A 12,784-nucleotide genomic window follows, 5' to 3' on the forward strand; every position below is an offset into this window, starting at 1 on the left:
TCACAGTCATGTGTCTGACAGACTTGTTAGAGATATCTCAGTCTGCTGCCATAGTATTGTTAGTACAGCCTACTCGAGACTCAGTGGTTGCTTGCATGGATAATTCATGAATTACGTTCTAGAACTAAAGCATATGTATATATTATAATATATAGTACAACGAACAAGGTAATTTCTCGCGTGGCTGTATTTCATATAACATAAATCAGAAATGATATGTGTACAGTTGTGAAAAAAATCAAACTTAAATAGTGTGCATATTCAAGTTGTTTATTAACATGTTAAAAACGTACATGTATATTCGTGGTGTTACGTTTTATGTTTTGCCATACATACTTTATGTTTGATCAAGTGACTTTCATATATGGATTATTTTGTGTATTGGTACATATGACAAACTTAAATTATTGTTTAATACGCAAGGTCGTACGGTGATTTGCAATTCAGTGAGACAATAAAAGGTATGTAACTTATACTCGTGTGCGTCAACTCGACTCCACTCTACTTGAATATCTGTACTCGTATCTCGATTACGTCTGTCATCTCCCACTGATCTTTTTTTTCTAAATGAGAAATAATTTCCTGTGGATCTCTCTTTTGAATTAAAAGCATGTATAATCGATGAGATGACATTGCACTTAGAAACATTGATAAAACAATACTTTGTAAAGAATGTAAGTGCTAAATAATCGTACTGGCGCATTTATCAATAGAGTTTTATCATTAATCAAGATGGTCCAAACGCTTGTATTCAAGTCTGCGGCTTCACTTTGCCGACTATCCAAGACACGCGGTGATTAATGAATTTCTGCGATATTGCTTAAACAAATAAATTGATCCGTTTCAAAACAATACCGGTGAAGGTAGAAGTTCTACACCTACAGTGGAGTGGGTTGAAATGCAAATGTTTGCCATGCGCAGAATATCATGCATATTTTATCAACTTCCGGCGAAGTAGAATTAATTCCACTTCTGTTGTAATAGGGCATGTGCAAAAGTAAGTAATTAAAGGAAAGCTTATTTCAGCTTGCTAGAAATCAAAAACAAAACCCTGAACTTACTTGTCGTTTTGTCGCCAGGTATACGGAAAGGAAGGTTGTCTAGCAACGCACAGAGGAGCGCAAAAGATGATAGTTGCCTAGCAACGATTTCCAGCAGTGTCAGAACTTTACCAACGAGCAGACTAATATTCTGGATTAATAAAAACAACAAAACTGAAGTTGGTGTTGGCAGGAACGTGTCTAATGTCAGATGAAGCCATAAGCGATTAAAACGAGATAGTGATTTAAAAAGAAAACATATTTTGTATGCTTGTGTATTTGGAATAGTAAACGTCCATGGTTCAACATAATTATTCATGAACCAACGAAATTTGAGTACATTTAAAAGAATGAAATTTACGTCCGTGCACATAGCTGGGATAGTTCGTTGACGGGAAGTAGTGTCGGGATACCGGAAGTGATTAAGATGTTTGGGGAGCAACGACATCCGTGTCGCCGGTCTGTTTCACAGCAAAACTTCAGGTGAGAGAACTCAATACAATCCTAGACTAGGCAAATAACTGAATCATAACAAACTCTAACACAATTGTATTTAACAGTTGACTCTGGCGTCTCTGACATTTAAAACGTTTACGACATTACCGCTACAAACATTCCACAGCCCATGAAATCAAAACTTATGAAAAAGTTGTCTTTTTAAATATGATGGCTCTTAATATACTGTAAAGTATTTTGCTATTTTATTGAGTTCTTAATATAAACCAACTTTCTACAGATTTGATGAGATGTACTATATGAAAACTATCTGTCAAAACAGTGTGTTACAAACCCCTCATGGTACATCATTGTAATCTCATACATATGATACTATGTTGGCACTGATATGTTGTGTCTGCGAAATTATACTACACCTCAACATGATTGACAGAATGCCTATACAGTGTCTGTGTATTTTAACATATTTTTGCTGCTTCTGGAAATGACTGCGTATATACTACACAATTATAGCTTATTCTAGCCTTGAACCTTTGTTTTCAAAGAGGGGGAAGCTTATCTTGAACCTTTCTGTTCAAAGAGGGGGGGGGGGTAGTCTTGAACCTTTCTGTTCAAGGGGGGGGGGGGGGGGGTAGTCTTGAACCTTTGAATTCAAAGAGGTGTGTGTGGGGGGGGGGCTGGTCTTGAACCTTTCTGTTCAAAGAGGGTGGGGGTGGTCTACAACCTTTCTTTTCAAAGGGGGGGGGGGGTCTTGAACTGTTCTTTTCAAAGAGGGGGGGGGGGGGGGGGTAGTCCTTGAACTTTTGTTTTCAAAGATGGGGAGGAGGGGGTGCATATTAGAGCGTATACCTTTTGAAACCTCATCATAAAGAAACTGTTTTCATAATTTCATAAGTTGAATATGGCTCAACGTGACAAACAACAAACACAACTTAAAATATGAAGTGCAACATTTTAACAGGAATAAATACTTGAGCTGGACATTCAGTGCACACGACTCTGTGAAGAGGTCTACAATAAATCCCATATTAGGATAACTAACAACTACGTTTCTCCGCAAGAACTCATAGACAAGATCGCTTGTGAGTAATATGCAATATCCAGGCGTATAATTACTGTTTGCTCTAACCATGGGTCCCGAAATTGGTTTCCAGGGGCAATATCAGTTCGCAGATCACTGTTATGGCATCCCAGATTATCGGCATTGATCTGACAATAAAGTTAAAGGAATAAATGAATGGACGAGAACTAGTCCCTGCCATTCTGTTGGACAAACACTGACATTGTATGTATGGATTTATGTGCATACTGCCCACATTAAGAATGTATACATGTCAGAAAAAAATGTAAAAGGAGTTATCGAAGGCAGACAGAAAACATGTATAAGCATTGGTTAAAGGCAGAAAACATGTACGATGCTTAAAGCGTGAATTATTTCCTTTTTCTCAAGACTCGTTTGAACGTAAAGGAAACAATTATAACAGAACAGAACATAACTGAACAGAACAGAACAGAACAGAAGCACATACAGTTTGTCGTCATAGAAACAGTCATCAACGCATGCAGAGACGCAAACAATAATTCATGATTATGATCATATAATAACGCAATTTTTTAAGATAGCAAATTGCATGCAGTTGAATTTTATCTACAGAGTCTCATTTCTGATTTGCCTCCATGATAAATACAGGCAGCTTATGTTACAATTACTTCTTTTCAGAGTTAAGAAGAGTAATTCATTTGAACGTATTCGGTCTGGCAAGATAATAACTAGGTATATAATGATCTCTTAATTGTTTATATATATCACATAATACTACAAAATGATATTCGTCTTCAAGATCATTCGATGAACATAATTCACATTTCCTTTCATGGCGGGGAATACACGCATGTATTTTGCTTAATATTGTAAACTATGCATTAATAACAAGACATTTCAAAAGTGGTTTTTATAATGGTTTTGCAAAAATAAAGTATTCCAGCTGAAGATACGTATACAAGGTACATATACAGTTGTAGAAATATAACACTGTTCCAAGAACAAACGTTCTTGCAAAAATACATGTCAGTAATTGAGCGCGTGGAAGTAGATAATTTTGATGACTTTAGAATTGGCTAAACTTTCATAGTAGAGATGTCTCCAAACAAAGGGACAATAACATAGAGGATGAGTGTGGATGTTTTAGGACTAAATATATCTCCGTCGGTACTTTATGTGCTGTTGATAATGTAATTGAACGAAGTTTGAATCTGAAGTGACTACTGACACGCAATAAGGGTATATGTTGTAACAAGCTATGTCACTGCCACATGCAACTCTTCGAAACTGCGTCATTTGCTTCACATTGCAATCATTATAGATAACGTTCTAAGAACTAATAAACTTGCAACTTCATGAAAATTAAACTACGACCCAACCTCTTATGGCCCCATTGAAACGCTCAGTATTGCAACTGCCAACATAATGCAGCGGAAAAGTGTTTTTTGCTCATTGCATGAAAGGTTTGCATCGGTGGTTTTACGACATTGATTTGCCGTAGACACGGAAATATTTCACGTAAATCCTACGCATGAAGTTCTGACAATGTTATACACGGATCCCGGAAGAGAATGTACTCGATATTCAAACAAGTTGCTTTTCAATGCTCGTCCTAGGCCAAACAGTCATAAACTTGACACGCGCATTGATTAAGAGAAATCCAGCCCCGTCCTTCATCCATCACTTGCTGACAACGTATAACAAGGCCGCCATTGTAATGTATCTGTCTGAACATGGAATGGATAATTAGCAAATCACGTAAATATACTGGAAGTCTCCGCAGCTGTAGGCGAGGTTTCCAGGGAGCGTATTTAAGTACTAGGGCCGTTTCATTCAGAGTCCTTGGAGCGATACCATACCGATTATATATATCTCCAGCAACGCAATACTACTGTTGAAAATACATGTATATCAGGCCAATTGTATACAACTATGCAACTTATCCGCAAGTGAGGTTAGTTAGCAGACATGGTTATGGTTCAGGTAACCGGACCATACCTACGAAATAAGTGCCGACTCTACCGTGTTCAGGCTGTACCAACTCCAGTACCGCAAAACGAAATCAGGTATTGTCAAATGTAATTTTTGACATGTTAAAAGAATTAATGCGCTGGTGTTACAAGGTGCAGTGTGTGTATACCACGTGATAAATTACGTCATAAATGCTACGTCGGAAGGCAACTTTTTGCTTCGAATAAAGACTTTAAACAAAGTTAACTTCACCATTTCTTCACCATTTAAAATGAAACGTTGCGCAGTCTACGCAGCTTACGGTGTCCTGCCTGCGGTCTTTTACCAGAGTTTGAATGAGGGTTTAGTTTCTTAAAACACTTCGACAAACCTTTCTACAATCCGGCCGTCTGACGGATGACTGTCAAAACATTATTTTGGAAACAGGTTTGTCGACGTGTTTGAGGAAACTAATCACCTTATCAAACTCCGGTAATAAAACGAAGGCGGTGCTCTTAAAGCGGCATAGACTGCCCTTTGTTTCATTGAAAATGGTGTAGTAAAATAAAAGTTATCTTTGATTTAAGTCTTCATTTTAAGCAAAATATTGCCTTCCGACGTAGCATATATGACGTAATTTATCACGTGGTATACACACACTGAGGTGGGGCGTATGGTGCTATGCGGTTAAAATAGTGCGAATTAAAATACCACTGTATTTGAATGCGTTCAAAATATTGCAACGTTAATGTGAGTATGAAAGCAAGCCGAAGAATAAAAATATGTGTTAGGAACCGAGGGGAAAATACAATTATAGATAATCACGCAGAAATTGACAAAGTTTTGACTGGAAGACCCTGTCTTACTTTACCTACAACAAATTCAAAATCTGATATCATTTACTAAAATTGACACTAGCTATACCTTGCGAGATAAACAATGTTTATATATTCTACTATATAAGGGTGTATCAGTTACTGTTATGAAACTAGGTAATTGTAATTAAATTCATGAACTTACATTACCTATTCCTAGGTAATGACAGGCACTTACTGGTTAAAGTTTGGGGTCTTTCTCATTTTTTGGATTAATGTCTGATAACAGAATTGTATAAAAAAAGAGTAAAATCACGCTTGTCACGCCTACGGCCTTTCTAGGTCTCCATTATAGTTTGTTGGTTAAATATCTTACTTTTTAAAAAAGAAAATAAACAAGCAATAATAACTTTATTTTCCTATTCCTTATGTTTCTGTTTAAATATGTAGTTAAAAACCTTTTAAAGCATAATACTGAATATTACTTTGAAGCCATTCCTCAATGACGACAATAACGCTCTTACATACAGTCTAATTACAAAAGCCTACTTACGGACCGAGATGCAGCGGGTGACCAGTTTACAGACAGATGACCCATCGGAGGGGACAACTGACCGACCACCCGCTGGGCAGGTTCATGAATGCAGTCGTGGTTTGAATCTGATCCGCCGGTTGATTCTCTGTTTGAACGCAGTGACCGAATGTTTGACCAAATTCCAGAACGGCTAACCCGATGTCGAGACCGACCATAGCTGGCTGGTCGGCTCAATAATCGACAGACCAAATTTTTACCGCATGGTAATTAGTACCCAGTTTCAACGTTTTCAAAATTTACCCGACTAATGTGGGGTTGGGATCCAAAATTGGATCTAAGATTGATGTAGCCAATCGGACTGCGTGGTAAAATCACTTTTCAACAAAGGGCCATTTATTAACGGTCGGCCAGCGCAGTTTTTTTACGATAAAAATTGAGTAATTCGTTGAAATATGATGTATGTGGTCAATAAGCTACAGAATTTGAGTGGAAACGTTTTATATCCCCCTTCTGGGACGTATTTGCTGAAGAGAACGCCGTAGCCAAAGCAAACCAGAATTCATGACAGTTTTATGTTACGCTGTTATTTCACTTGTAGCATTTTATTGGATCATCGTAGTCTGTTGACACTGGTTGAAACTGGAATTGGGGTTACGCCATAACTTTAATATGTAGTAAACATAAAAAATCTACATTTAAGTTATGGATTCCAGAACTAGGGTTCAGTATGCAACGGGGTCAAAATTTAATGTTACACTGGCGACCCTTACATTTTGGTGTAAGGGCGCCGAAGTTCGTATACTTGTACGTGGTTTAGCATAAAACACATCCAGCTGAATATTCATAGGCAGCTCGTTTGACCCTCCAAAATGACGGATTACAAGGCCGGCACCAAAGGCGTCTGATCACGCCGTTTTTGGTTTGCAAATTCCCGATCTTAATCAATCAGAATAATATTTCCATAGATGTGTAAGAGTCCTGTATTAATTCTAAATCCGGGGCACCGTGGGACGTCAGCCTAGCGAGCAAGTCCCGGACGTCAGGCGAAACTGCGGTCATTAATTAAGGGGAGAAAGGTATGTGGCCGATGCGTTAATTATTTACTCGGGTTGTCTTCAATATATTTCTTAGAAAATGCTGTTCTTAGTTATGGATGATCTGCAACATAAGAACACTTCGGATAAAAAAACTTCTAAATTATGTTCTCTCATTCATGCGGAGATGGACCAGAATTGATTGTTTGTGTGTTTGTTTGTTTTATGCAAGATGCGCATAGTTGCTTTTTACTACACTATATCTTGAAATGAAGACAAAACACGCAGGCACTCACACCCATATCAGCCGATTACTCGCGCACGCACACGCACACGCACACGCACACACACACACACACACACACACACACACAATAACAGCGAAAGGAACATTTAAATAAAACACTTGCTAAAATTCTTACCTGAAGCAAAAAAACCCTAACCTTTCAGTTTTACAAGTATTTTTGGAGTTGTTTTATTACTATTGTGTGCAGTCCTGGGCCAAAACTGCCTACGTGGAGTTAAGCCATTTGCGGTATCTGGCTGGCAGTATTTGCTTGAACTATATCTTCGCAAGAAGTTAAGTGGTATTCTTTTCTCAAACAATCTTTCAATGAAATCACCATATTTTCTCAGCAGATGCGACCGCCAGATAATAGTTTATCAATTACGAGACGGTTACACATACAGATATTGAACTCTCTTGGCGCGGCTGATGAATGTGAAGATAAATACAACAAAACATGCAGATCTTGTTATAAATCATTATCTGACAACATAATTGGCTAACAAACTAGTCGACTAGCCAATTTTTACAATGATATCGGACAAGCAAAAACCATATAATTTCTCACCCGTGTTATCTTGTCCTGTTTTCTTTCCTTTGCGTTTAGTGATGTACTTCTAGAAAGTTGATTTACTTATAATGATAAATTATGAGTTGAGTTGAGTTGAGTTGAGTTGAGTTGAAGAACTACTGATGTATGTCGGACGATTTTAATGAAACTCGGAACAAACAATCGTCAATCGTTTTCGAAATAAATACGTCACACTCACCGATGGGTATCTGTAGTCAAATGGCGTGTCCTAATTAATAGCTTTCTGTCATAAAACTTAAAATTAATATTTTTTTCTTATATACGCATACTATAAAGAAAGCAGTAAAATTATATTATTCTACTGTTTTAACAACGTTTGCGCCAAAATGCACGTTTCCGCTTAGGGGCGCTCTAAACCAACAAACTTCGGGAGGAACGTGGTCATGTAAGGCATGCCGACTTAACAACTTATTTATTTACGTTAGCACGTCGGCTTTGTACCATTGTGGCGGGAAAAACAACTATCCTTCAGTGTTTAGTGAGCTTGACTCAATTTTATTAAAATAAATAGAAAATACTCATCACAGTAGTACTATTAAAATCACCATTTGAAATCTAGAAGACAGCTCTCAAACTTTAAACGTATTTCCATATGGTCGGAATTCAATGAAAATAATATCCATATTAACAACTATAAAAAACAAAAACGATTCGCGTCCTATTTGCAATCATTTAATTGAAAGACTATCTATTACTTTTAAACGCAATAAATAAGTATATAAAGGTATTTATGAATTGCCCTGATAATAAATGTTCTTTACATATTGGTATGGAATGGCTGTAAAGAAATGTACATATAATTTCATGTATATATGTTCATGGAAAGCTGATGAGAGACACAACAAGTGCTAGAGGACAAATGACGTTAAGTGGTCATTTGGATAATTGTTTAATGACGGAGCCTAAATTTTCTTCATGGCCGTTTTATGAATTCCACTCAAATAACGTTTCAAAGTTTTGCAAACTAAACTGAAAACGAAGTCATAATTGATGACGAAGTGAACGCTATATACCTCAGCATATACATCGTACATAGGATAGAAGATATATCAGCATACATCGTACATAGGATAGAAGATATCTCAGCATACATCGTACATAGGATAGAAGATATCTCAGCGTACATGCGATGGGAGATACCTCAGATACATAGGATTGGAGATATCTCAGTATAAACAGCGTACATAAAATGGGAGATATATCTAAGTATAAACATCGTACATAAGATGAAAGATACCTCAGATACATAGGATTGGAGATATCTCAGTAAATACAGCATACATAAGATGAAAGAAGATATCTCAGATACATAGGATTGGAGATATCTCAATTTATACAGCGTACATGAGATGAAAGATACCACAGATACATAGGATTTGAGATATCTCAGTATATACAGCGTACATATGATGGGAGATACCTCAGTATATACAGCATACATGAGACGCGAGATATCTCAGTATATACAGCGTAATTAAGATGAAAGATACCTCAGACACATAGGATTGGAGATATCTCAGTAAATACAGCATACATAGGATGAAAGAAGATATCTCAGATACATAGGATTGGAGATATATCAGTATATACAGCATACATAGGATGGGAGATAGCTCAGTATATACAGCGTACATGAGATGAAAGATACCTTAGATACATAGGATTTGAGATATCTCAGTATATACAGCGTACATAAGATGGGAGATACCTCAGTATATACAACATACATGAGATACGAGATATCTCAGTATATAAAGCATACATAATATGGTAGATATCTCACAATATACAGCGTACATGAGTTGGGAGATATCTCAATATATACAGTGTACATGAGATGGTAGATATCTCAGTATATACAGCGTACATGAGTTGGGAGATATCTCAATATATACAGTGTACATGAGTTGGGAGATATCTCAGTATATACAGCGTACATGAGTTGGGAGATATCTCAATATATACAGCGTACATGAGTTGGGAGATATCTCAGTATATACAGCGTACATGAGTTGGGAGATATCTCAATATATACAGCGTACATGAGTTGGGAGATATCTCAGTATATACAGCGTACATGAGTTGGGAGATATCTCAATATATACAGCGTACATGAGTTGGGAGATATCTCAGTATATACAGCGTACATGAGTTGGGAGATATCTCAATATATACAGCGTACATGAGTTGGGAGATATCTCAATATATACAGCGTACATGAGTTGGGAGATATCTCAGTATATACAGCGTACATGAGTTGGGAGATATCTCAATATATACAGCGTACATGAGTTGGGAGATATCTCAATATATACAGCGTACATGAGTTGGGAGATATCTCAGTATATACAGCGTACATGAGTTGGAAGATATCTCAATATATACAGTGTACATGAGATGGTAGATATCTCAGTATATACAGCGTACATGAGATGGGAAATATCTCGGTATATACATCGTACATATGATAGAAGATATCTCGCATATATCGTGCATAAGATGAAATATATCTCAGGTACATAGGATTGGAGATATCTCAGCATACAGAGCGTACATAGGATTGGAGATACCTCAGTATATATAGTAGATAAGATGGAAGATAATCCCAGGTACATATGATTGGAGATATCTCAGTATATATATCGTACATAAGATGGACGATATCTCAGTATAGACAGCGTACATAGGATGGGAGATATCTCATAATAAACAGCGTGTATAATGTGGGAGATATCTCAGTATATGCATCGTACATAAGATGGGAGATATCTCAGTATATACATTGTACAAAGATGGGACATATTATAAACAGTATACATAATATGGGAGTAATCTCCGTATAAGCAGCGTTCATAAGATGGGAGATGTATCCGTATAAACAGCGCACATAAGATTGGAGATATATCCGTATAAGCAGCGTACATAAGATGGGAGATATATCCGTATCAACAGCGTACATAAGATGGGAGATATATCCGTAAAAACAGCGTACATAAGATGGGAGATATATCCGTATAAACAGCGTACATAAGATGGGAGATATCTCCGTATAAGCAGCGTACATAAGATGGGAGATATATCCGTATAAGCAGCGTACATAAGATGGGATATAGCTGGTATACTCATCGTACGAAATATGAGCGGTATCTCAGTTTATACATTGTACATACGATGGGATATAGCTCATTATAAACAGTGTGAATAAGATTGGAGATATCTCAGTATTAACAGTGTACATAAGATGGGAGATATCTCAGTATACACAGCGTACATAAGATGGGAGATATCTCAGTATACACGGCGTACATAAGATGGGAGGTATCACAGTATATACAGCATACACAATATGGGAAATATCTCGGTATATACATACAGCGTACATAAGATGGGAGATATCTCAGTACATACAGCGTACATAATTTGGAAGATATCTTAGTACATAGAGCGTACATAAGATGGGAGATATCTCAGTGTTTACATCGTACATAATATGGAAGATATCTCAGTGTTTACATCGCAGATAAGATGGAAGCCTGTTTATATCACAGTTAAAAAAAGCAATGCTTCGTACAATATCATTTTTAACAGTTTCCAACAGATCTTGGTCCCGTGTCTAAATAAGGTAAAAAATAACAGCAACAACATGTTACCACTATTTACCAATACGATCACTTCATGTTTAAAACAAAGGTTGATGAGTTTAGTGAAATTAAATTGTTTCTGTTTGATACTTAATGTGCAGTGGAAGAAATTATCTGATCGGGGAACAAGCGGATTCCACATATGTTAATGTGAGTTCCCATACGGGAAACATTTGTCGATTTGTCGCCCGTTCTTGCCATATGGTGTATGGTAAACATGCTCTCTGCATAAAGATATTCATTTTACAGAGAGTCCGAGGTTGTATGTTAGAAAAATAATTCTAAATTCCTACCGTTAAAAGTTGTTTTTAATTTCCCCGATATTTGGGGAAAATCATATGCTTTTTAGTGTGTTTTTCGAAGTAATGGTAGTAAAAGAAAACTGCTACGTTTCCCGATCAATCACACCTGCATGGAATGCATGAATGTCTTTTTTTCCGGCCAGATTGGGAAACAAGCGCTTCCAAATTAGGAAACTGTACTCCGGAAAATTCTCGATTTCTCAAGAAAGAGTAAATCTGGGTGGTAGAAATTTATCTTTCTATTACACTACCATGATGCAGGCTAGTTATTCGTATGCACGAGACCATTTGACTCAGGAGCATAGCTGGGAATCATTGTAGTCGCAACATATTTTTATGCGATGAAAAGGCTCCAACATATCTTCCGCTGTGGTGCCAATAAGTTGAAAAGGGAGGCAAACGTTGAGTTGAGTCTGCAGTTTTTCTTTTTCAAAGGTTCTTACCAATGGAATTAACATTCAGGTGTTAACTTCAGACAACTGTTATCAGACAGCTGGTTCAGATGGCTGAAGTCGTCTCCCTTCAAAAAATACTTTTAACGGAATTTTCTTATATTCATATTTTGTCGCACAACACATGCCGGTACCGTTAAGTTGACGACTAGAAATTCTCGGTGTAGGGTCGGGAGGTGTGGCGCTCGTGTATTTCTGGTTTAAGACTTTTTCTTATTGTTTAATGTCTTGTTTTTTTAATTGGTTTCAGTACAACGTCAAATGACGAAGGTGTCAACATGCGATATTTTGCTGCGTTTACATCGATCCCAGGAAATATGAGCAGTTTCAGGCCCGACACCCGACAATCTTGTCCAATTTACACAGGTGAGTTTATCTGGGATTTCCCCAATTATGACGTCACTGGAGTTTCCGCGCGCACCTGTATCCTTGACCTTAATTTAGAAAATCAACACGAGGAACGATTTACCAAACGATTGTGTTTACCTTTTGATAATAACCTAATGGAAATAACCTTGCATTGTTTTGAAAAGGTAAGCATCAAGAAAAACATAAAATTACGAATTTAATTTGTATGCGGCAAAATGCTACGGTCATTTTGGCCACTGATGGACATTTTAACGTAGGAGTGGTTCGCAA

The 12,784-nt window shown here is 37.1% G+C and overlaps 1 protein-coding gene across 3 annotated transcripts in view; it reads left to right on the forward strand.

The window, feature by feature from the left end:
- Nucleotides 1-213: 213 nt before the first annotated feature.
- LOC128220025 (tyrosine-protein kinase SRK3-like) overlaps nt 214-12,784 on the forward strand; it is a 54,466-nt gene continuing 41,895 nt past the window's right edge. Inside the window, exons 1-3 of one of the 3 annotated variants that reach the window (XM_052928265.1) lie at nt 214-461; nt 1,080-1,523; nt 12,396-12,511. In XM_052928265.1, coding sequence (XP_052784225.1) covers nt 1,468-1,523; nt 12,396-12,511 — 172 coding nt within the window. In that variant the 5' untranslated portion in view covers nt 214-461; nt 1,080-1,467. Of the gene's footprint in view, nt 462-891; nt 1,524-12,395; nt 12,512-12,559; nt 12,679-12,784 lie in introns of those variants that run through there. The other 2 variants (XM_052928264.1, XM_052928267.1) reach the window with 2 other exon arrangements.

The sequence above is a fragment of the Mya arenaria genome, chromosome 15, assembly GCF_026914265.1.
Source record: "Mya arenaria isolate MELC-2E11 chromosome 15, ASM2691426v1".
In the NCBI taxonomy this organism is placed as follows: domain Eukaryota; kingdom Metazoa; phylum Mollusca; class Bivalvia; order Myida; family Myidae; genus Mya; species Mya arenaria.